General features: G+C 42.7%; 1 protein-coding gene across 1 annotated transcript in view; it reads right to left on the reverse strand.

Moving 5' to 3' along the window:
• LAMA2 (laminin subunit alpha 2) overlaps positions 1 to 25,652 on the reverse strand; it is a 633,073-nt gene that overhangs the window by 15,161 nt on the left and 592,260 nt on the right. Inside the window, exons 58-60 of the mRNA XM_038760171.1 lie at positions 15,782 to 15,958; positions 15,127 to 15,325; positions 5,335 to 5,447 (exon numbers count right to left, since the gene is read on the reverse strand). Coding sequence (XP_038616099.1) covers positions 5,335 to 5,447; positions 15,127 to 15,325; positions 15,782 to 15,958 — 489 coding nt within the window. The remainder of the gene's footprint in view (positions 1 to 5,334; positions 5,448 to 15,126; positions 15,326 to 15,781; positions 15,959 to 25,652) is intronic.

The raw sequence follows: 25,652 nt of genomic DNA on the forward strand, positions 1-25,652 counted from the left end.
GTCTCCCCCTTCTAGACTGTGAGCCTGTTGTTGGGTAGGGACCATCTCTATATGTTTCCAACTTGTTCTTCCCAAGCATTTAGTACAGTGCCCTGCACACAGTAAGCACTCAATAAATATGATTGAATGAATGAATTAATATAAAATAATCAAATCAGATATAGTCCATGTCTTACATGGAGTACACGGTCTTAATCCCCTATTTTACAGATGAGGTAACTGAGGCATAAAGACATGAAGTGACTTGCACAAGGTCACACAGCAGACAAGTGGTGAGGTAAGATTTAGAACCCAGGTCCTCTGACTCCCAGGCCATTTGTCTTTCCATTAGGCCACACTACTTCTCTATTGAGCATTCGCTGTGGTTAGAGCTTGAGAGAGAGTACAATAGAAGACAGGACTCCTGCCCTCAAGGAATTTCACAATCTAGTAACCAAGACAGACAAAAAAAAACTAAAGCTAGCAGAGAAAAGAGAATCGACAGATGGATGTATGGAAGAATAACTACATAAACGTAGACTGAACGTCTATATGCACAGAAGTGCTCTGAGTGATTGTGAGTGTAAGAGTATCGGTGGAGGTGACAACTGGGAGGGTGTGACTTGGGGAGAATAAAAATTACTGATAGAAGGCCTCTTGGAAGAGTTTATCCTTCAGAAGGGCATGACCATGAGATTGGGGTGAGAGAACTGAGACCAAGACTCAGATGGAAGGTGATCTTGAGATGAACATTAGAGTTCAAGCTGGAGGGTACTGGGAAAAGAGAATGGATAATGAGAGAGAGAGAGAAAGAGAGAATAATAATGATGGCATTTGTTAAGGGCTTACTATGTGCGAAGCACTGTTGTAAGTGCTGGGGGGGATACAACGTGATCAGGTTGCCTCACGTGGGGCTCTCAGTCTTAATCCCCATTTTACAGATGAGGTAACTGAGGCTCAGAGAAGTTAATTGACTTGCCCAAGGTCAAACAACAAGACCGGAGCCAGGATTAGAACCCATGACCTCTGACTCCCAAGGCTGTGCTCTTTCCAATGAGCCAAGCTGCTTCTCTAATGAAAATATTATCCCTTTTCTCCCCTCTTTGACTGCCATCTTCAACCATTCACTTCCCAAGGGCTCTTTCCCCACTGCTTTCAAACATCTTATTCTATCTTAAAGCAAAACTCTCCCTGGAACCCAGGGTACCCTCCACTTAGCACCCCATCTCCCTCCTACCATTCCTCCCAAACTCCTTGAGAGATTTACCTACACTCGCTGCCTCCACATCCTCTTCTCTAACTTTCCCCTTGATCCTCTGCATTCTGGCTTCCACCCCCTTCACTCCACAGAAACAGCCCTCTCTAAGTGACCTCCTTGACAAATTCCATGTCCTCTTCTCCATCCTAATCCTCCTCAAACACTTTGCTGCCTTCAAAACTGTGGACCATCCCCTTCTTCAGGAAATATTACCTAACCTTGGCTTCACTGATACTGTCCTCACCTGGTTCTCCTCCTACATCTCTGCCCACTCTTTCTCAGTCTCATTTGCTGGCTTTTCCTATAACTCCCACTCTCCAACTGCAGGATCTCTCAAAGCTCAGTTCTGGGTCTGTTTCTATTCTCCATCTACACCCCTCCCTTGAAGAACTCATTCACTTCCATGGTTCCAACTCCCATCTTTATGCAGACAATTCCCAAATCTACCTCTTAAGCCATGACCTCTTTCCATCTCTGCATCCTCACATTCCCTCCTACCTTCAGAACATTTCAACTTGGATGTCTCACCAATACCTCAAACTTAACATGTCCAAAGCTGAACTTCTCCTCTTCCCACTCAAAACCTTGTCCTCCTCATTTTCCTATCAACCAAGACAACACCACAATGCTTCCTATCTCACAAGCCCCTATCTTCCACTCTCCTTCTATTCTCCATCTACACCCACTCCCTTGGAGAGGTTATTCACTCCCCTGGCATAAACTACCAGCTCTACGTGAATGATTCTCAAATACACATCTCCAACCCTGTACCTCTCTCCTTCTTTGTGGTCTTGCATTTCCTCCTGCCTTCAGGTCATCTCTACTTGGATGCCCCACTGACACCTCAAACTTAACAAGTCCAAAACCCCATCCTCCCCATGTCTTTTCTCTCACTGTAGACAACACCACTATCCTCACTGCTTCCCAAGCCTGCAACCTTGGCATTATCCTCAACTTATCTCTCTCATTCCACTCAAATATTCATTCTGTCACTAAATCTTGTTGATTTTATGTTCACAAAATCACTAAAATCTGCCCTTTCCTCTCCATCCAAAATCCTACTATGCTGATCCAAGAATTTATCCTATCCTGCCTTGATTACTGCATCAGTTTCCTTGCTGACCTCCCTGCCTCCACTCTCTTCCCATTCCAGTTAAATGTCCCTCAGTCTTAGTTTTCTGATCTCATCTGACCCCTCTCTACTGATACCTCTGATACCTCAATCTCTCTACTGACCCCTTGTCCACATTCTCCCTAAGGCCTGGAACTCCCTCCCCCTTAATATGTGGCAGACCATCAATATCCTCACCTTCAAAGCCTTAGAAAAACACATCTACTCCAAGAAGCCTTCCCCGTCTCAGCCCTCATCTCCCCTACTCCTTCTCCCTTCTGTGTATCTATACACTTGGATCTGTACCATTTAAGCACTTGGTATTAACCACCCCCTCCCAAGCACTTATATACAAATAAATAATTTGTTTTAATGTCTGCCTACCCCTCTAAACTGTAAGCTCCTTGTGGGTAGGAGTCTACCAACTCCGTTGTAGTGTACTCTCCCAAGTGCTTAGTACAGTTTTGTGCACACGGTAAGAGCTCAACAAATATCACTGATTGATATCTCTTTCATTTAACCCACACATCAAATCTCTCACAAAAATCCTATCATTTCTACCTTCTTAACTTATTTAGAATCTGCCTTTTCCTCACCATTCAAACTGCTACCATGCTTGCTGATCCATTAACCTATTTTCCATTTTGACTACTGCATCAGCCTCCTTGCTGACCCATCTACCTCTTGTATCTACAGTCCATAATTTACACTTCTGCCTGGGTAATTTTTCTAAAAAAATTATTCAGTCCATATCTTCACACTCTTCAAAAACCTCCACTTATTGCCCATCCACCTCTGAATGAAACAGAAACATAGGCTTTAAGACATTCAATCAGACTTCTCCTTCTTATTTTACCTCAGTGATCTCTTACTACACCCAAGCCCACACACTTTGCTCTTCTAATGCCCACCTCCAATTTGTTCCTGAATCTTGTCTAACCCATCACTGACCCCTTGATCATGTCCTCCTTCAGGTCTGGTACTCCCTCTTCCTTCATATCTGATGGACCACAGCTCTCTACACTATTTTTTATAGTATTTAAGTGCTTACTATGTGCCAGGCACTGTACTGAGCACTAGGGTAGATACAAGCTAATCAGGTTGAACACAGTCCATGCCCCACATTGCACTCACAGTCTTATTTTTTTGGTTTTACTGCTCTCTGTCCCCATTTTGCAGATGAGGCAACTGAGGCCCGGAGAATAATAATAATGATGGCATTCATTAAGTGCTTACTATGTGCAACACACTGTTCTAAGCGCTGGGGAGGTTACAAGGTGATCAGATTGTCCCACAGGGGGCTCACAGTCAATCCCCATTTTACAGACGAGGTAACTGAGGCCCAGAGAAGTTAAGTGACTTGCCCAAAGTCACACAGCTGACAACTGGAGAAGACGGAATTTGAACCCATGACCACTGACTCCAAAGCCCGTGCTCTGTCCACTGAGCCCCGCTGCTTCTCTAAGTTAAGTGACTTGCCTAAGGTCACACAGCAGACATGGTGGATTCAGGATTAGAACCCAGATCCTTCTGACTCCCAAGTCCATACTCTATCTACTAGGCCATGCTGCTTCAAAACCCTCCTAAAGTCACATCTCCTCCAAGAAGTCTTCCCTGACTAAGCTCTCATTTTCCCTAACCACCCTCCTCTTTACATCAACTAGGCACTTAGCTGTGTAACCCTAACCACTTTGATTATTTACATAAGTGCCATGGAACTGGGGTAAATGATCAAATGGGGATTAAGACTGTGAGCCCCACGTGGGACAACCTAATCATCCAGTATCCTCCCCAGCACTTAGAACAGTGCTTTGCACATAGTAAGCGCTTAACAAATGCTATTATTATTATTATTATTGACTACACCCTGCCTCTGGCCTGGAATGCCCTCCCTCCTCATTTCCAACAGACAATTACTCTCCCCACCTTCAAAGCCTTATTGAAGGCACATCTCCTCCAAGAAGCCTTTCCTGACTAATCCTACCTTTCATCTTCTCCTGCCCCCTTCTGCATTGCCTTGACCTGCTCCCTTTATTCATTCCCCCTCCCAGCCCCACAGCCCTTATGCACATATCTATAATTCATTTATTTATATCAATGCCTGTCTCCCACTCTAGACTGTAAGCTCACTGTGTCCATTTATTGTTATATTGTACTCTCCCAAGTGCTCAATATTCATTTAATTGTATTTATTGAGCATTTACTGTAAGCAGAGGACTGTACTAAGTACAATACAACTTAATACAATACAGTACAATAAAATACAATACAACAATAAACAGACACATTCCCTGCCCACATCGAGCTTACAGTCTAGTGCTAGGCCGACAGTAAGCATTAAATAAATACAATTGACTGACTGAATGACTTACCCACTGCCTGAGTTCCTCAAGCTTATGCCAATAGTAAATTATACTTATTATGGTGAAAAGCACTAGTTATCAATATTTGGAACACTGAACTAATATTGAGATTGGGCAGGCTACTACTCTAAAGAAGGAGATAGACTCATTTAGACTGTGAGCTCATAGTGGGCAGGGAACATATCTACCATCTCTGTTAAATTTTACTCTCCCAAGCACTTTGTACAGTGCTTTGCACAGAGTAAGCTCTAAATAAATAGATTTGATTGATTTAATCTTTTTCTTATTGATCAGTTACATTTAACATGCTATACGTGGAACCGATAGCAGCCTGGTCCTTGGTTTTATTGCTCTCTTTCCCCACTGTGATTCCTGATTCTCTGTGGCCTATTTTGAATACATTCTACATTTTTATAATTTGTGTTTTTCTGAAAATAGCTGGAAAAAAAGTGTTTTTCTCATTTGTCTAATAAGCACAGAAAGTTAATTATCTCCTACTTGCCCTAGAGTGGACAAACAAAATAATTACTCTTGTGCTAGTTAATTTGAATCAAGTAAATAAATATACTTTGCTTCATTCCCTACTGCAGATAACACAGTGCCCGTCTCAGAAATGGACATACCGGTTTTTAACTTTGGTGTCATCAAATGCAATTGCAACATGGCTGTGTTTTGACAGACCAAACTGCTTGCCGTCCAATAGAATGGCTGGTTCTGTATCAGCAGCACAGGGTCCCTGAAGAAATACAAGTTAATAATCAGCCTGTGGGACAATGAAGAACTTTGCATCTGCCTCATCCCAACATTCATTCATTCATTCATTCATTCATATTTATTGAGCACTTAATGTACGCACAGCACTGTACTAAGCATTTGGGAGAATACAACAATGATCAGACACATTCCCTGCCACAACAAGCTCACAGTCTAGAGGGGAGAAAGACATTAATATACATAAATAACACCTCCATTATGGGTAAAATTGAAAATTCCTCAGGGGCAAGGATTATATAATTTCATGAGTGTCCCAACCTCCTAGCACATTGCTATGTACCTTGTGGTTTCCATAAATATTTTAAAAATATTTCTTTTATGGGACAGGAGTTCACTGGAACATGGTAGACAATCCTCCAGGGATGTTGTATCACTGTACAACATGAAGGTTGTAGAAGTATAAACATGCTCAACTTTTAAAAAAAGAATCTTTGTTTTCCAATACACAGTGTAATACTTTACTATTGAAGCACTTATTCACCTACCTAATATCTATTCTTCCATCATATGTTTTACTCTGTATTTGTTCTGCCTCCTCTGCTATATTTTTAGCTCCATGAGACCAGGGATTGTGTCTAACTTGATATAACTTGTCTAACTTGTATCTAATGATAGAAGCAGCAGCATGGCATAGTAGATAAGAGAATAGGCCTGGGAGTCAGAAGGTCATGGGTTCTAATCCCAGCTCTGCCACTTGTCTGATGTGTGACCTTGGGCAAGTCACCTCACTTCTCTGTGCCTCAGTTCTCTCATCTGTAAAATGGGGATTAAGACTGTGAGCCCTATGTGGGATAGGGACTGTGTCCAAACCCATTATCTTGTACCTTCCCCAGCACTTAGAAGAGTGTCTGGCATATAGTAGGTGCTTAACAAATACTGCAATTATTATTATTATTAATCACTCTATTGTACTCTCCCAATAATAATAATAATAATAATAATAATAATGGTATTTGTTAAGTGCTTACTATGTGCAAAGCACTGTTCTAAGCACTGGGGGAATACAAGGTGATCAGGTTGCCCCACGTGGGGCTCACAGTCTTCATCCCCATTTTACAGATGAGGTAACTGAGGCCCAGAGAAGTTAAATGACTTGTCCAAGGTCACACAGCTGACAAGTGGTGGAGTCAGGATTAGAACCCATGACCTCTGACTCCCAAACCCGGGCTCTTTCCACTGAGTCACACCGCTTTCCAAGCACTTAGTACAGCACTCTGCACAAAGTTCTCAATAGATACTATAGATGGGTTCCTTAGAAAGAGATACAGCCATATTTATAAAGTCAATCTCTGCTAGACTTTGAAGTAGTGCCTGAGTAACCTGTCAATCAGTCATATTTATTGGGAACACATACTCTGTGCAGAGCACTGTACTAAACTCTTGTGAGAGTACAATATGACAGAGTTGTGAGACATGTTCCCTGTCTTTGAGGAGTTACAGTGTAAAGGGGGATACACACATTTAAACAAATTAAGGATTATACATGCAGGGCTGAGGGTGGGGGTCAATAAAGGAAACAAATTCAAGTGCAAGGGTGATGCAGAAGTGAGAGGGAGTAGGTGAAATGAGGCTTTAGGTGGGGAAGGCCTCTTGGAAGAGATGGGATTTTAATAAGGCCTTGAAGGTAAGGAGTACTGGTCAGTGAAATATAACTGCAGACAGCTGAGCGATCAGTATTGTAGGTGCTCTCTTCTAGAAGCAGTAGGATTATGTTGACCTTGATCACCCAAGTCCCTACACATAGACTTGACAGTAGAAATGACCAAGATGGCCCCTTTCCAATTTCACAGGATGGGATGCAGTTGAAGCAGCTAATTCACACTCAGGAAAAGATAGAAAATGTTCTTAAAGACTTCCCCCTTGGTCCATCCATCTGGGTGAGTGTAGTGTTGCCTAATGGATAGAACATGAACTTGCCTGGGAGTCAGAACGACCTGCATTCTAATCTCAGTTCCACCACTTTTTTTTTTCTGACCTCGGACAAGTCACCTTACATATCTGTGCCTTAGTTATCTCATCCATAAACTAGGGATTAAAAACTCTGAGCCCTGTGACTGGTCACACCTTGGTCAGGCTACTGAGCTTAGCTCACCAGTAATAATAATAATAATAATTATGGCATTTGTTAAGTGCTTACTCTGTGCCAAGCACTGTACTAAGCGTTGGGGTGGAGACCAGCAAATCTGGTTGGACAGTCCCTGTCCCAGATGGGGCTCACAGTCTTTTACAGGTGAGGGAACTGAGGCCCAGAGAAGTGAAGTTACTTGCCCAAGGTTACACAGCAGACAAATGGTGGAGCAGTATTAGAGCCCATGACCTTCTGACTTCCAGGACCGGCACTATCAACTATGCCATGCTGCTTCTACTACATCATGGTGCTTCTAACGAACACCACTAACACCACTACCAGCCCCACTAACACCGGAGGGTTAGGTAGTGTGCACTAGGGGTTGGTGGTGTGCATTCGGAAGTAGTTGGCTAAATAAACACATACCATAGCTCCCGGTCCTACTGACCCCAGATGGCTGCATGAGCAATATGGTTGAACAATTAGACTGGAATGAGTAAATCCAAGTGGGTCTTGTCACCCAATCCCCAAATATGGCTGGGGAAGGAAAGAGAATTGGGAAGTACATGTCTACATGTTTTGTTGTCTGTCTCTCCCTTCTAGACCATGAACCCGTTGTTGGGTAGGGACCGTCTCTATATGTTGCTGACTTGTACTTCCCAAGCACTTAGTACAGTGCTCTGCATACAGTAAGCGCTCAATAAATACGATTGAATGAGTGAATCAATGAAAGTAGCAGGGTATATCTGGGGAGAGGTCTTCATGAACTCTTGGTAGTAGGTTGGAACTCTGTTACACTGATTTAGGCGAGTCACCTCTATCCAAAGTTGGGGACACTCACGCTGTCAAATTCTGTGTGGTGCCGAGTGATAGATTGGACCTCCGTGCTGGAACAAGGAGAAGTATTCCCACAAAGTATCTTGACCTCCAGGTGATTTGAAAGGTATCTCAGGCCAAGAGTGACTTGAAACATAGCTCATGCAAAGCTAACCCCAAGGTGATCTGAACAGTAGTCCATAACAAGCGGTGATTTGGAAAATAATAGAGTGATTTGAAAGGTAAACCATTCAAAGGTAGCCCAGGGTGATTTGAAAGGCAACCTGGGCCAGAGGCATGATTTGAGAGGTTGCCTGAGCAAAGGTAACCCTACAGTGATTTGAAAGGAAGCCCAGACCAATGGGTGATTTGACAGGGAACCCCAGGGTGATTTGAAAGGTAGTCCTGGAGAGGGACTGTATGTCCTCTCCAGTTCCACCAGCTGTAATAAGTTGGGGACCATGATTGCCAGTGTACTTGCTGCTGCTTTTGTGTGGTTTCTGTGCTTTGTCTTGTAAATTTGTCTTGTAAATTTCAAATAAACCTACTACTTTCTGTTGCCCATAAGCCTCCAAATCTGAGTCCATTTCCAATCCCCGATATGATCCGTGAACTCACGAGTTACCCTGTGGCTGGTTCCACCCAGTGACAAACCCTATGTGGGACAGCGACTGTATCCAACCTGATTACCTTGTATCTACCTAAGAGCTTAGAACAGTGAGCACTTAACAAGTACCATTAAAAAAAAGAACAAAACCTTTACACTTTGCAGCTCTGGACTGACCCCAACCTCTCGTTGAACAGTAACTCAGCAGAGGTTTTCGGAGAGCCAGTTTTAGTACTGTTTTTGCTAAGGTGTCCTTGTGTGGTGAGTTTAATTTGTGGCTCAACAGAACACAGGGTACCCCAGGGTAGTAGAAGTAGTAGAAATAGAGTAGTAGTAGAATATTACATATTCTACTTTGAGGAAATTCCTATCTCTAAGATTTTAGAATTATTTTCTTCCCATGGGCCACATCATAGCTGGTTGAGTGTCTTTAAGACAACGGTCAGGAATTTCAGCTAGAGGCGGAGCTAAATGGGCCACTGTTGGAGATTTTTGAGGAGTAGGGAGATATGCGTAGAATGATGTATTAGAAAAATGATCCTGGCAGCAGAATGAAGTATTGACTGGAGAGGGGAGAGGCTGAAGTCAGGGAGGTCAGCAAGGAGGTTGATGCAGTAATCAAGTGGGGTAGGCCATTGTTTTGGGCACAGAATGCCTCATATTATTGTATTGTAATCTCCCAAGCACTAGTATAATGCTCTGTACACAGTAAACACTCAATAAATATGATTGACTGATAGAACAAGGACTTGGGCCAGGGAGATAGCAGTTTGGATGGAGGGAGAGTGGGGCTGATTCTGGGTATGTTGTGAAGATAGAACTGACAGGATGAATATGCGGATTTAAAGAGAAATGTGAGTCAAGGATAATTCTGCAGCTGTGGGCTTGTAAAACACGGAGCATGCTGGGGGATGGGGCTAGGAGAATGTTCTTCCTCTGAAATAATGAGATGCATTTTGAAGATCTAGGAATATTTTCTCTTTTATGGGCAAGATGAAAAAGCAATACCTCAACACCATTGATATTACAAAGATAATTTGGGATTATTTGCCAAGATAGGTATAGGATTTCCATATTACTATGGGCTTCTGGATGCCAGCAAACATAAAGATGTCTTTTTTCCTGTTGGTTCCTGAGGTTCTTTATAGCACAATGGCTAAATTCTCCCACCTGCTTTGCTTACATAATAATAATAATAATAATAATGGCATTTATTAAGCACTTACTATGTGCAAAGCACTGTTCTAAGCACTGGGGTGGTTACAAGGTGATCAGGTTGTCCCAAGGGGGGCTCACAGTCTTAATCCCCATTTTACAGGTGAGGTAACTGAGGCACAGAGAAGTTAAGTGACTTGCCCAAAGTCACACAGTTGACAACTGATGGAGCCAGGATTTGAACCCCTGACCTCTGACTCCAAAGCCTGTGCTCTTTCCACTGAGCCATGCTCCTTCTCGTGCTACATGAGAGGAGAGTTTCACTAAACACCTCCAAACTCTCACTGCCCAGGAACTTTCATCTGTGTTAGCAACATTAAACCAGGGGATTATAAACATGTTGGGAGAAGGGACTGGGTCCTTTAATTTTATCACATTCTCCCAATGTACAGGAAATCACTGGAGGTACTCAATAAGTACTACTGAATGAATGATAGTACCCACCAGTCATTTAGACTCAAGGAAGAGAAGCAGCATGCCCTAATGGATAGAACACGGGCTTGGAAGTCAGAAGGGCCTGGGTTCTAAACTCAGCTCTGCCACTAGTCTGCTGTGTGACCTTGAGAAAGTCACTTAACTTCTCTATGCCTCAGTTACCTCCTCTGTAAAATGGGAATGAAGATGGTGAGCCCCATGTGGCACATGGACTGTGACCAACCTATTGATTGTGATCAATTTGTATCTACCCCAGATTTTAGAACAGTGCCTGGAACATAGTAAATTCTTAACAAACACCATTAAAAAAAAAAAGAGAGGAAGACCTATATACAATGCACAGTCCCCTCTAGACTGTGAGCTGACTGTGGGCAGGGATTGTCTCTCTTCATTACTGTAGTGCACTTTCTCAAGCAGTTAGTACAGTGCTCTGCACACAGTAAGTGCTCAATAAACATGAGCAAATGAATGAATAAAGGAAAACAGGCTTTAAAAACGATGAGGCCTTTTTTTAAAAAAAATGAATCAGGCAGCCTCTGTGTTTGGCAAATTAACACCAAAGATATACATTCCCTCTAGCAACGAGCCAAGCTGAGGGGAACATTTTTCGATACACCTCATATATTTATATTCATCTATTTATACTGGAGTTCCCCCAAGTCTTCAAATCAGCTAGGAACCTGACACTGAACTCTAATCAGGTTATGAGCTGGAGAGGTATCCTGTTTCCTCTCTTAAAGGAAGAATCTCTGCTACAAAAAATAAGCAGCAGCTTACTGTCAGATAATTTCGCAGCTCAATGTGGAAAAAACACTGATTAGCAGGAAAAGAACAAAGATTGCATAAGGAAAAATTATGCAGAGCTGAGTAAAACACATGCTGGGAAACCTTTGGATAAGGTCTCTTGAGATTCCAGCCCTGAGTCGGAATGTGTGTAATCCAAGTGTTTTCATTACAAGTAAATCTTGAGAAACAGAAGCAGACATGAGTTGGAAGCAATGATTGAGAAAGTATCGTTCCAAGATGAGTCATAGTTCTTGTCAATAATGGTGTTGAACAGGTACCGTGGAGTATTCTCTCTGAAGCGGGAAACCATCACAGCCCTGTGATTTTTCTTCATTGCTACTCTCTATAAATGTTGTTAATCCGATCCAAAGGAGAGAGAGGTCATCTCCAAAGGCCTCCTTTAAGAAAAGTGCTCAACGTGTAGCAAGCCAGCTTGAACAAGGGGCAGAATAGCTGAAGTCTTGAAAAGGTTTGTAAATTCCTGTGTTTACAACGCTGGGCAAGCTTAACCATGCTCTAGAACAGGGCCAGTCTGATTTGTCTCATTGTGTTACGATGATGCCATCTTGTGTTCACCGCTTAAAACGTTGCTGATGAAAAGAGGAAAACAGTTCCCGCTTGGGGCAGGAAACCCTTCTCTCCTCGGGGGAAAGTGCAAAGTCAGAGGCCTACTGTAAATCCGGTCCTGGAAATATTTTGGGGAGGGGAAGGAAGAGAAGCAGTATGGTCTAGTGGTTAAGAGCATGTGCCTAAGAGTCAGAGGGACCTGGGTTTTAATACTCCACCACTTGCCGGCTGTGGGACCTTGGGCAAATCGCTTTATTTCTCTGTGCCCCAGTCACCTCATCTGTTAAATGGGGATTAAGAACATGAGCCCGGTGTGGGACATAGACTGTGTCCAACCTGATTATTTTGAATTTACCCGAGCTCTTAGAAAAGTGCCCAGTACATAGTAAGTGCTGAACAAATACCATAAAAAAGGAAAGGGTCAGTGCATTACCACAGCAATGGGATACAGTGTATTTGAGCCATTCACAGTACCCTAGGTTAGGAGAAAGCGTATATGAGGGAAGGAAGGAAGGGAGGCAAAGAGGGAGAGAGAGAGAAGAGACGGGTAAGGGGAGAAGAGAAAGGGAGAAGGAAACAAAGCCGTGATGGTGGAGGGGATGGCCCCTGTAGCGTTTTAGGTAACAAGCCTGTTCTAATGGACTTTAAGGAGTGGGCATCTGGTCTGTGTTCTGATTCAGGGAGAGGAGCAGCAATAAGGGAAAGGATGGAGGAATTGGAGTGGAGAGAGCATTATCCAGGAATAGCTTTATTTGAATCAATGGTATTTATTGAGCACTAGCTATGTGCACAACACTTTACTAAGGCCTTGGGAGAGTACAATGCAACACAATTAGAAGACACACTCCCCCATCCATAATAAGCTTACAGTCTAGAGGAAAGGTAAATAAGCAAAGCCAATTTTTCTTGTAGAACCCTGCTTTGTTTTCTTCCTTTTTTGTTTTGGTTTTGCTTTTCCACTAATTGAAGGAAGAAGCTGGAAGAACTTTTATTTTTATGATCAATATGAGTACTCTACTCCTCAGTGACTTATGAAAAGGGGGCAAGCAGAATAGGGACAGCAGCTGAGGACTGTCTCCCAGAGATTTTCTGTTTCATAAGCACAGGTTGCAGGATCTCTGGACACAGGGATCAGATGAGAGGGTGTAGATGGCTTAGTGCCCCTATAATAATAATAATAATGGCATTTGTTAAGGGCTTACTATGTGCAAAGCACTATTCTAAGTGCTGGGGAGGATGCAAAGTGATCAGGTTGTCACACGTGGGGCTCACAGTCTTCATCCCCACTTTACAGATGAGGTAACTGAGGCACAGAGAAGTCAAGTGACTTGCCTAAAGTCACACAGCTGACAAGTGGCGGAGCTGGGATTTGAACCCATGACCTCTGACTCCCAAGCCCGGGCTCTTTCCATTGAGCCACACTGCTTCTCATCACATTGCTGAATAATCAATCAATAATCAATAGTATTTATTGAATGACTACTGTGTGCAGAGCACTGTACTGAGAATTGGGAAAGTACTACACAACAGAGTTGGTAGACATGTTACCTGCCCATAAGTGGTTTATAGTCTAGAGGAGGAGACAGCCAAAATAAATTATGGCTATGTATGTAAGTGCTGGGTAGCTGAGGTTTGGGTGACTATCAGATACTCAAAGACAAATCATACTCATCTCCTGTTGGGGATAAATTATGCCTCTCTCCTCACTTCTAACAATCCTTATCATGTGAGTACTTGGAATAGTGCTTGACACATAGTAAGGCCTTGATAAAATAATAATAATATTAACAACAACAATAGGGAATTTTTCAATTTAAATCTAGAAGGAACAATTGGGTATCATAAAATATATGTGAATCATGGGACTACAAGTTATGGGTGTTTGGAAAGTTTCAACATCCTTTGGATGCACTACAACTTCATGTTGGGGAAGGATGAAAATTACTGAGTGGGAGACAGGTACCAACCAGTAATAATAATAATAATAATAATGATGGCATTTATTAAGCACTTACTATGTGCAAAGCACTGTTCTAAGCACTGAGGTTGGTGTTGGGTAAGTTCTGGGCCACATTAGGTGGGTTGAATATAAAGAGAAATGACATAAAATGCTCCAACTCGACACTCAGTGATCCGAGCTGATTCAGGAGAAAATAAAAGGGATTTTAATCAATTAATGGTACTTACTGAGCACTTACTGTGTGCAGAGCATTGTACTAAGCTCTTGGGAGATATTGTATAACAAAATTGGTAGACACATTCCCTGCCCACAAGGGGGAAACAAACATTAATATAAATAAATAAATTATAGATATGTACTTAAATGTTGTGGGACTAGGGGAGGTGGTGAATAAAGGATATACATCTAAAAGCAAGGGTGGTACAGAAGGGAGAGAGTGAAACAGTAGGGGGAAAAGACGGCTTAAGCAGGGAAGGATTTTTGGAGACGATGTGATTTGAAGAGACTATGAACTCACTGTGGGCTGGGAATAATAATTATAGTATTTGTTAAGTGCTTACTATGTGCCAAGCACCATTCTACACACTGGGAAGGATACACGGTAATCAGGTTGTCCCATGTGGGACTCACAGTCTTAAACCCCATTTTACAGATGAGGTAACTGAGGCACAGAGAGGTTAAGTGACTTGCCCAAGGCCATAAAGCAGACAAGTGGCAGAGCCAGGATTGGAACCCATCTCATCTGACTCCCAAGCCTGTGCTGTTGCCACTAGGCCATGCTGCTTCTCGTGTGGGAATGCGTCTAGATTATACTGGATTCTCCCAAATGTTTAGTACATTGCTCTGCACAATGTAAGCACTCAATAAATACAACTGATTAACAAATTGACTGATACGGCTTTGAAGGTGAGGGAGACATGTTCTGTCAGATATTAGCCGGGAGGGAGTTCCAGGACAGAGGCAGGAATTTCCATTTTTCCCCCACCTGGGTGAGGAACGGAGTAAAATACCTCTTATTTACTCAGGGAGGGTAACTAATCCCAGGAAACAGCCCCTCCCTCTGATTATGTTGCCAACTTGTACTTCCCAAGCGCTTAGTACAGTGCTCTGCACACAGTAAGCACTCAATAAATACGATTGAATGAATGAATTACTGCTTCTCCATCTAGAGTTGCAGAAACACTTACGTGGACAAGAACTGGTGACGGGGTTGGTTGGGGAAATGTCGGAGTGGAAGGCATGAGCTCTGTCTCCTTCTCAGGACCCTGCTCTGGCGGGAAAAGGCTCTCTACTGACGTCACTTCACCCTCATCAGTGGGCTTTGTCTCAGTGCACCGACCGATGTCTGCGTTTTTGAAGGACACAGGTCTAGCAAAGTCCATGGGGCTAAGGAAACATAATGGAGCACAAGTCCAAACAAGGGGTCCCAACAGTGGCTTTCTTTTCTCCCTCATCCCACCCCCTCACAACAGAACAGCTCTTTGAGATAAATGCAAACCACCGCAGCTGTTGTTTCCAAGCCTTTCAGCAACACATCTGAGTTTTGGAAACGCATGGAGAGGGGGAATCGCTCAACAAAATGACTTCGTGGTTGAAGATTTTACTATCAGAAATCCATTTTTGTCAGTAAGGGGCCAAATCGAGTCATCAAGGTCATAAGATGGTTCCTGCCCAGGGAAGAGATCATGTATGTCCCTCACAACTGGGGAGACTGATTCTTTCCCTTCCTTCATCCTTGGTTTTGACTTTTAATGGGTATTTTTGTAAAAGAACAGAATCTGGCAGTCCATGTGACCTTGGTTTGCCAGGGAGGCAAAGGAGTCACTTGGAGGTTTTACTTACACCGAATTTATAACAAGATTCCAGATGCAGCCTTCGAAGGGAGGTATGTTCTGGAGAGGTGATGGCTGGAATTCAGGAGGGGCTCCCCCGACAAATAGTTTTTTAACAGGAATAGGCTGTTGCGTTGTCAGATTCTGCATGTGACTCCTCTCTTCGTCCACCTGAACAGTAAACAGGCTGATAAAATAAGAAAAGGCACTAATCAAGAAAGGAGATGTGGTTTAGCATTCATGTGCAAAGTGTCTCATCACCACTCCCACTTACTCCACTGAGGGCACTTCTAGCCTAGCCTCACAAAATTAAGCAAATGTTATTGTCTCTCAGGATCCCTCTGCTTTGCCTTTGTCATTCATTCTCCCATCAGCCCTCTGCAAAGCCTGCTGGCAGCATTGCAGGACTATAACCCCTGGTTAAGAGGGAAATCCTGGTCAACAGCCACACAGCACCAAAACTGTGAGGATTTAGGCTGGCTGCTGTGAAGTAATGTAGAATCATGCAGGGCTCAGTGGGTTTTTAGCAATGGGATGGGGGCAGGGGGTCATATTTTATTTGACTTTTTCTTTCTTGGTGTGTACTCCATCTTATTTTCTTGCTAGAGGACAAACAAGACTCCTGAATGTTTATGCTGCGGGAATCAACAACAGACGCATCCCATACATGATATAAAAGAGGCGGTTTGTCTGCTGTAGAGGAGATGGGGGTGATTCCAGTTTGTTCCTTGCAATGACTGTGTCTGTGGTACCTGTTCCAAGGCCAAGGTACCTACTGAACAGCAATGCCTTCTCCATCCACATCCACTGTCACATGTCCCCTGAGAAACTGAGTGCATATAAAAAACTCTAATGGTGGATGTGACAAAATGTCAATTTTGTTGTGTTTTGTTTGGTCTGTCATTTTGGGAGCAAGTTTCTGAGTATGAGGAAAGGTCAGGCCTCCCAGGTTGAGCTGTCCATTGCTGAGGTATATGCGAAGGCCAGTTGTTGGATCAGGGAATCCAGAAAGCCACGGGACTGTTCAATATGCAACCTCATTCCTAGGGAGGGCAAGTCTCCAGCGGGGATGGTTACCCTGAGCTGAGGAATGCAGGCTCATGGAAAGGAAGGAAAGATAAATTGATTAGCAGAAGTAAAGGTGGACCCAGAATGAAGCCAGAGCAATCTGCTAATTGTCAGCCTGATTAAAAGAGGGGGGAGATGAATGACCGCAGCAGCATGGCTAAATGGAGAGAGCACAGGCCTGGGAGTCAGAAGGATCTGGGTTCTAATCCCAGCTCCTCCACTTGTCTGCTGTGTGACCTTGGGCAAGTCGCTTCACTTCTCTGTGCCTCAGTTACCTCATCAATAAAATGGAGATTAAGAGCGTGAACTCTAAGTGGGACAGAGACTGTGTCTAACCTGATTAATTTGTATCTACCCCAGTGGGTTGAAAAGTGCCTGGCACATAATATGCACTTAACAAGTACTATTATTAATTATTATTAACAAGTACTGCAAGTCCTCCATACTGCTGAGTGTAGTTTAGCACAAACACCTCTAAACCAAGAGGTTGGCCCACTGATGGCCCTAATTCTGAGGGATCACCAGGGTCACTTTATTCACTGGAAAACAGGGGCATCTGCTCCCAGCTTCTTAAGATAATCCACATGGCCATCCCATCAGCCCTCTTTTTTCCCCAGTCATGGCTCCTGGCTACAACTAAACAGCTAAGCCCACTAGTGTCACAGAGGGGAGTGTGTATGAGTGAAGGAAGGGGGATGTGGTAATTTGGAGAGAGTGGAAAGGAGTCATTGTTTTGTCCAAAACTGTGGAAAGGAAGGAAGATTAGCATTAATAATGTTGGGTTAAATTATAAAGTGTCCAAGCAGTGGCACTCTATGCTAACCTAGACACTAGATTCTAGACTGTGAGCCCATTGTTGGGTAGGGACCATCTCTATATGTTGCCAACTTGTACTTCCCAAGCGCTTAGTACAGTGCTCTGCACGCAGTACGTGCTCAATAAATATGATTGAATGAATGAATAGTTGGTGGACTTTAGGAAGTAGATAAACTAATATAGCTCTACAGACTTCTGCGTGCTCAATGAATGAATTCGGCCCATCTGGTATGGGTGTGTATTCCTTTTGGACTAGATTAACATATGTGCTTGGCTCTGTGTTGCATATTCAGGAAGTCACTTCCATTCCCCACTGGGCATATATTTACATATATTACATACTGCGGTGGTAGAGGCAGGCAGAATCCTGCTTTAGTAATTAACACTGCCAATTTCTGCTTAGATCAAAGTATTTTCATATAAATTGGTAACTTGGTATTTGTTAGCACATATTATAGGCCAAGCAAAGCTGTATACTAACCACACCAGTGTTTATGTATATGTATGTATATATATATACATATATATATATATATATATAAGAATCAGATACAGTCTCTGTCTCATGTGGGGCTCACAGTCTAAGAGGGAGGGAGAACAGATTTTTATCCTCATTTTACAGATGAGGCAACAGAAGTATAGAAAAATTAAGTGATTTTTCTAAGTCATGGGCCCAAGCGATAGCCCATGATTAATACTCAATCAATCAATGGTATTCATTACTATGCTTAATATGTGCAGAGTACTGTCCTAAGCACTTAGGAGAGTACAACAGAGTTGGTAGACACATTCCCTGCACTCAGTAAGTTTACAATCTAGATTCCCAGGCCCATGCTCTTTCCACTGGACCACATTGGTATGCAGTTACATCATTTTGTTCTTACATCAATCCTGTAAGGTCAAGAAAAGCAGGCACTATCTGCCTTATTTGAAGATGAGGAAACTGAGGCTCAGAGAAGTGAAGAGGCTTGCTTAGGGTCACACAGATGGACAGTGGCAACCAGAGTGATTGAGAGAATGTGGGGGCCTTAGCACTGGATTAGCTGCTTGAACCCTCTGTTTCCATAGAGTGAAAGGCAGGATCTCAACTGAACTTCCTATCAGACACTTCACCAGTCCTGGGACCAGACATCATGAGACTTGTGTTTTGGGGAATGATGGAGAGACAGATTGAAAGGGTTGGGGGGAAGGGCTGGAAGGAAGGAGGAAATAGGTTTGAAAGGAGCTGAACCAAGGAGTTGCTCTCCTATTTTAGAGAACAGAAGAACCACCCTTTCTAGCCCTCTCACCATAAACAAAATTATCAGTTTTTGTATGGTATTTGTTAAGCGCTTAGCATGTGTCACACACTGTTCTAAGTGTTGGGGTAGGTACAAATTAATTAGGTTGTACATAGTCCCTGTTCTGCAAGGGACTCACAGTCTAAATAGGAGGGAGAACAGGTATCAGATACCCATTTTACAGTAGAGAAAACTGAGGCTCAGAGAAGTGAAGCGACTTGCCCAAGGCAAACAAATGGCAGAGTTGGGATTAAAACCCAGGTCCTTCTCCACTAGGCCATGTTGTGTCTCCATTTTGCTTGTAATATTTGAGGAACTTTCAGTCCTTCTGCCTGGCCATGCTCAGAGTGACTCCATTTTCTGTAGATGCATACTTTGACACTCTGTGGTGACCCTGGTTTGATCTAAGCGGGCTATTTGAGACAATACAGTAGTAACTATGTTCCCATTTCAGTCCTGAGATAAGTGACTAGACACTAATATGTCCACTACATTATCTGTAATTATCTGTGAGTGGTAAAGTTGTTTGTTTATATGGACGATTAACTGAATGAAGGGTTTTCAGTGATAGGCTCTGTATGCTGTGCTTAATCAAATAAAGGATGAATTGATGACTAGCAGCTATGAGGTTAGATTTACATAAATAGCCTTCTTACAGGGATGCCGGCTTAAAGATAACTGCTCCATGCAAGGAAATTTTCCATACGGAATTCAACAGAGGAAGGTCTTCTCAGGGAGAGTTCTGTGCTATATAAAAATATTATTAGAATTTCTTATTTCAAGGTTGTTATTGCTATATCAGTGACCATAGTCATCAACGAAATTTTATTCAGGAAGAAGAGAATAAAGTTGTTGTTATGGCTTTTAATTTTGTCAAACTGAAATTTTAGGATCTTTTGGTCTTTGAAAGTGTTACCTAAAACTGAAAATAAGGTGAAAATAAGGTGAAAATAAGGTGAAAATAAGGTGACATACTTAAAGGAGAAAATGCCAGATTTGGTATGACACAGCAACATCTGGAGGGACATTGGGTATCCCCTATTGTACAGATGAGGTATCTGAAGCACAGAGACGTAAAGTGACTTGCTCAGGGTCACGCAGCAGGCCAATGACAGGGTTAGGGTGTGAACCCAGGTTCTCTGATTCCCAGATCCTTGGTCTTTCCAGATTCCCATGGGGTTCAGTGAGCGATTGGGTTCTGAGTACGTTTGGGCCTCTTGGTGTTCCTGAGAGGTGCTCTCCACTTTATAGGAGGTAACATCTTTCCTTGCCAGAAGGAGCCACAATGTCCACAATGTACTAAAATAAATGCTGTTCTCCTGAAGAAATGTTTGCCTTACCAGTTCTCTCTCCACTATCCAGAGGCAGCTGTCTAATTTGTGAATGATCAGCCAGACCTTTTGTCCATCTGGCCAGGGGATGTTTTTTGGCTAGTCACTGTTACCGCCATAGGGTGCCATAGGATGGGACAGGGGGGAAGAGACTAGGCAAAACTCACAGACAATTTTGCTGTTGTTGTGGGGACTGAAATTGAAGCTAATGGCTATAATGAAATGTTTCATTTCTCTCTTCCATCCCTTCATTACTTTGACTGAGATGTGGATGGCTGGCCATTGGTTTTGTCTCTAATCTGTCTTTTTCTGACAGGTCTTTTAATTTAAAATAAAATCTCTCCAATCGGGAAAGGCAAACCCTGAGGTAAGGAAAAGCTTGAAGTCTAAAAATCCTGAAGGGTGAAATGAAATCTGTGTTCACCAAATTGGAACACAACACTCTCCCTTTCCTATTTCTTGACTCCAAAAGCAACGACTTTGAGCCATCATTTTCTAGACTTTTTCAATTAGCTCCTTCTCACTGGCCTAGTAGAATGGGAGTCAGGAGAGCCGGGTTTGTGTCCCAACTCTGCCACTTGGGGAAGTCAATTAATAATAACAATAATGGTATTTAATCGCTTACTATGTACAAAGCACTGTTCTGAGTGCTGAGGGGGATTCAAGGTGATCAGGTTGTCCCACGTGGGGCTCACAGTCTTAATTGCCATTTTACAGATGAGGGAAATGAGGCACAGAGAAGTGAAGTGACTTACTCAAAGTCACACAGCTGACAAGTAGCTAGGGTTAGAACCCATGACCTCTGACTCCCAAGCCCGTGGTCTTTCCACTGAGCTACGCTGCTTCTCGTGGCTGCTTCTCTCATTAACTTCTTTGTGCCTCAGTTCTCTCATCTGTAAAATGTGGATAACATTCCTGCTCACCCTCCCTCTTAATTCTGGGCCCTATATGGAACATTCCTTCCTCTCCCCCTCGTCCCCCTCTCCATCCCCCCCATCTTACCTCCTTCCCTTCCCCACAGCACCTGTATATATGTATATATGTTTGTACATATTTATTACTCTATTTATCTATGTATTTATTTATTTTACTTGTACATATCTATCCTATTTATTTTATTTTGTTAGCATGTTTGGTTTTGTTCTCTGTCTCCCCCTTTTAGACTGTGAGCCCACTGTTGGGTAGGGACTATCTCTATATGTTGCCAATTTGTACTTCCCAAGCGCTTAGTACAGTGCTCTGCACATAGTAAGCGCTCAATAAATACGATTGATTGATTGATTGATTGAAACCAGTCAGTGCTGCAGCATTTAATGTGCTTAAAGACATCACATTAATGATACTGACTTCTGGCATTCTACCTCTCAGGTATCGCTCGCACTCTCAATAAATGTTTAGTTCCATTTTGGTCCATTGAGGGCTATACGGTTTATATAAGCACTTAGCCTGCAGTCATTGTAGTTATAATAAATCCAAGGGATCTGCTTGGAAGGGACACTAGGATTCATCATTTCAAGAAGAAACGTGGCCTAATAGGAAGAGCACAGATGATAGGGAGTCAGAGGAGGGGGGTTCTAATCTTGCTTCCTCCACTTTCCTGCTGTCTGATATGGGCAAGTCTCAACTTCTCTGTGTCTCAGTTTCCTCATTTGTAAAATGGGGATTAAATACCCGTATTTTCTCCTAGTTAGACAGTGAGCCCCACATGGGACAAGAATTGTCTCATCTGATTATATGTATCCACCCCAGTTCTAAGATGAGTGCTTGGCACATAGCATTTAACAAACACCACTATTAATATTAGTATTGATATTAGTATGATCGGACACATCTCAGCCATACCCCTGTAAACTCACTATGGGCAGGGAATGTGTCAGTTTATTGTTGTATTGTATTCTCCCAAGTGCTTAGTACAGTCTTCTGCACACAGTGCTCAAAAAATACAATTGAATGATTGAATTGAATGAATATCCCGAACATCAATGAAAATTCATGTTTTGCATTTTTTAAGTCTGCATTTGACATCACTTCACTTCCCAACTCATCCTCTTGGTGGTTGCTTAAAATTGTTGAGCTTAATCTGTAGTCCACAAGTAGTGTTGCAAACATTAATCACAACAGAACAAGGGACAAATGTTTTGTATGCACAATGTTGGCTGGGATCTTGGAACCCTTACTGACCTTTCCTGTCACAAATGGACTCATAGTGAACTTCACTATCGGTGCAGAATCCTTCAATTACAGTATCCAATCCAACATTTCCTGAGTCCCAATAACTATTCTTGGGAGTCACAGAGAGGCTCTTACTCCTTTATTCTCCATCTGATGAAAGTACACATCTTCACAAACAGATTTACTGACCAGGGTGCCAACACCACTATGGACAAGGGAAAAGTATAGAGGACTGGGGATGTGGCAACTAGAGCAATATCACCTTTAGTGCCTCGTGGCTAAGTGGAACAAGCACGGGCTTTGGAGTCAGAGGTCATGGGTTCAAATCCTGGCTCTGCCAATTGTCAGCTATGTGACTTTGGGCAAGTCACTTAACTTCTCTGTGTCAGTGACCTCATCTGTAAAATGGGGATTAAAACTGTGAGCCCCCCTTGAGACAACCTGATCACCTTGTAACTTCCCCAGCACTTAGAACAGTGCTTTGCACATAGTAAGTGCTTAATAAATGCCATTATTATTATTATTACTTACCTCTCCTCCTTGGGTGCCACCCCAAATGGCATGGGGAACAGGGTGAGTGCCCCACAATAATAATGATAATAGTAGGTGTGGTATTTATTAAGCATTTACTATGTACCAAGCACCATAATGCTGGCGAAGATACATGATAATCAGGTCACACACAGGACCCATCCCACATGGGGCTCACAGTCTAAGAAGGAAGGAAAAATGGTATTTTTATAGTACTTGTTAAGAGCTTACTACATGCCAGGCACTGTACTAAGCACTGGTGTAGAGACAAGAGAATCATGTTGGACACAGTTCCTGTCTTACACAGGGCTCACAGTCTTAATTTCCATTTTTACAGGTGGGAAAACTGAGGCACAGAAAAGTTGAGTGACTTACCCAAGGTCACAAAGCAGGCAAGTGGCAGAGCCAGGATTAGAACCCAGATCCTCTGATTCCCAAGCCAGTCTACCACTAGGCCTATTCCACACTGCTTCTTATGTAACTCCTAGGTCTCATATAATTCTGCTCGATTTAATAATATGTCTCTGAGGACTTGTTGAGAGAACTGGGATGGTTGCATATATATGTAGATCCATATGGCCCTGGCCCTGAGCCCTCCAGACAAAGCCCTACTGAGAGCTCACCTCCTCCAAGAGGCCTTCCCAGAGTGAGCCCCCTTTTTCCCCTCCTCCTCTCCATCCCCCCACCCTACCTCCTTCCCCTCCCCACAGCACTTGTATATATGTTTGTACAGATTTATTACTCTTTTTATTTTACTTGTACATATTTACTATTCTATTTATTTTGTTAATGATGTGCACCTAGCTTTATTTCTATTTATTCTGATAACTTGACACCTGTCCACATGTTTTGTTTTGTTGTCTGTCTCCCCCTTCTAGACTGTGAGCCCGTTGTTGGGTAGGGACTATCTCTATATGTTGCCGACTTGTACTTCCCAAGCACTTAGTACAGTGCTCTGCACACAGTAAGCGCTCAATAAATACGATTGAATGACTGAATGAATGAATAAATATGGGAGGTAGAACTGTGGAAGGGTCGATGATGCTTGGTTTAATGAGAAAAGCATACGTTTGGGATATAGACCAGGACGCTAACTCTGAAACCAACCACCTGTATGACCTCAGACAACCTGATTAATTCTCTAGGCCTCAGTTTCTTCATCTACAAAATAGGGACGATAATATTATTTGCCTCATCCTTCCTCACGGGAATGTTGTAAGAACAAAATGAAATAAACAATAGAAAAGTGCTCTGAAAAAGTAGAAACACTAAAAATTCAAGGTATCCTTAGGAAACTTCTTCCAGTAACTCTGTACTTTCTGGGGATTACATTTCCCAGAATTTGCTGAGAGGAGATGAGGTTCTAGCCAACAATGTTGTGCTGCCCACGTAATTTTTCTAAAAGGCTGTTCAGTCCATAGCTTTCCACTCCTCAGAAACCACCAGTGGTTGCCCATCCACCTCTATACCCAACAGAAACTCCTTAACATTCATTTTAAGGCATTTTATCACCTCTCTCCTTCTTGCCCAATCTCGCTAATCTACTACAACCCAAACCACACACTCCACACTTCAAAAACCAACCTACTCTGTGCCTCGACCTATTCTCCACCCCTTCCTACCTCCCTCACCCCCCACCAGCCTCTTGCCCACATTCTCCCATGGGCCCGAAATTCCCCTTTCATATCTGAAAATCTACCATTCTCCCCACCTTCAAAACCCTCCTAAAATCACATCTCTTCCAAGAGGCCTTCCCAGACTACGCCCTTTATTTCCCCTATCCACCCTCCACTCTGTGTTGACTATGAACTTGGCTTTTTGATACTCACTTCAGCCGCATAATACTTTTGTAAATATTCTTATACTCCACTATTTCCCTTATCCCCAATATATTTTAAAGTCTGTTCCCCCGGCAGACTATAAACTCTCTGTGGGTAGGGTTTTCAACTACCCTCTCTGTTGTATTGTACTTTCCCAAGCACTTAGTGTGGTGCTCTTCATACAGTAAACTCTCCATTGATTGATTGATTGAGAGTTCAGTCACTAAGTGAATCAGAGTTTATAAAATCCAAGGGAAAACTCCATTCCTCTTCCTCCCTCTATTGGTTCTATGTCTACTGTGGGTGATTTGAAAATGACAAGAGTAACATGGCTTAGTGGAAAGAGCATGGACCTGGGTTCTAATTCTAATCCCATCTCCACCACTTGTCTGCTAGGTAAACTTGGGCAAGCCACTTAACTTTTCTCTTTCTGTTATCTGTAAAATGGGAATTAAGACTGTAAGACCTATGTGGGACAGGGACTATGTCCAACCTGGATTATCTTGTATCCACCCCAGTGTTTTCTACAGTGCCTGGTACATAGTAATTGCTTCACAAATACCATTAAAAAAAAGATCTACTACAAGTTATTCCCTGGTTTTCCCATCATTTGTCATACTTGATCTACTTATACAAAATGCTATCTGCCTTGTAGCTACCACCTTGACTATAGAACCATGTTCCTCTAGACTGTAAGGTCATTGTGGGCAGGGAATGAGTCTGTTTATTGTGGTACTATACTTTCCCAAGTGCTTAGTACAGAGCTCTTCACACAGTAAATGCTCAATAAATACGACTGAATGAATGGATATGAGAGATTTTGAAGGTACAAATAGCCTCAGCCCGTGTTTCATTGCTTTATA

The sequence above is a fragment of the Tachyglossus aculeatus genome, chromosome 2, assembly GCF_015852505.1.
Source record: "Tachyglossus aculeatus isolate mTacAcu1 chromosome 2, mTacAcu1.pri, whole genome shotgun sequence".
Classification (NCBI taxonomy): Eukaryota; Metazoa; Chordata; class Mammalia; order Monotremata; family Tachyglossidae; genus Tachyglossus; species Tachyglossus aculeatus.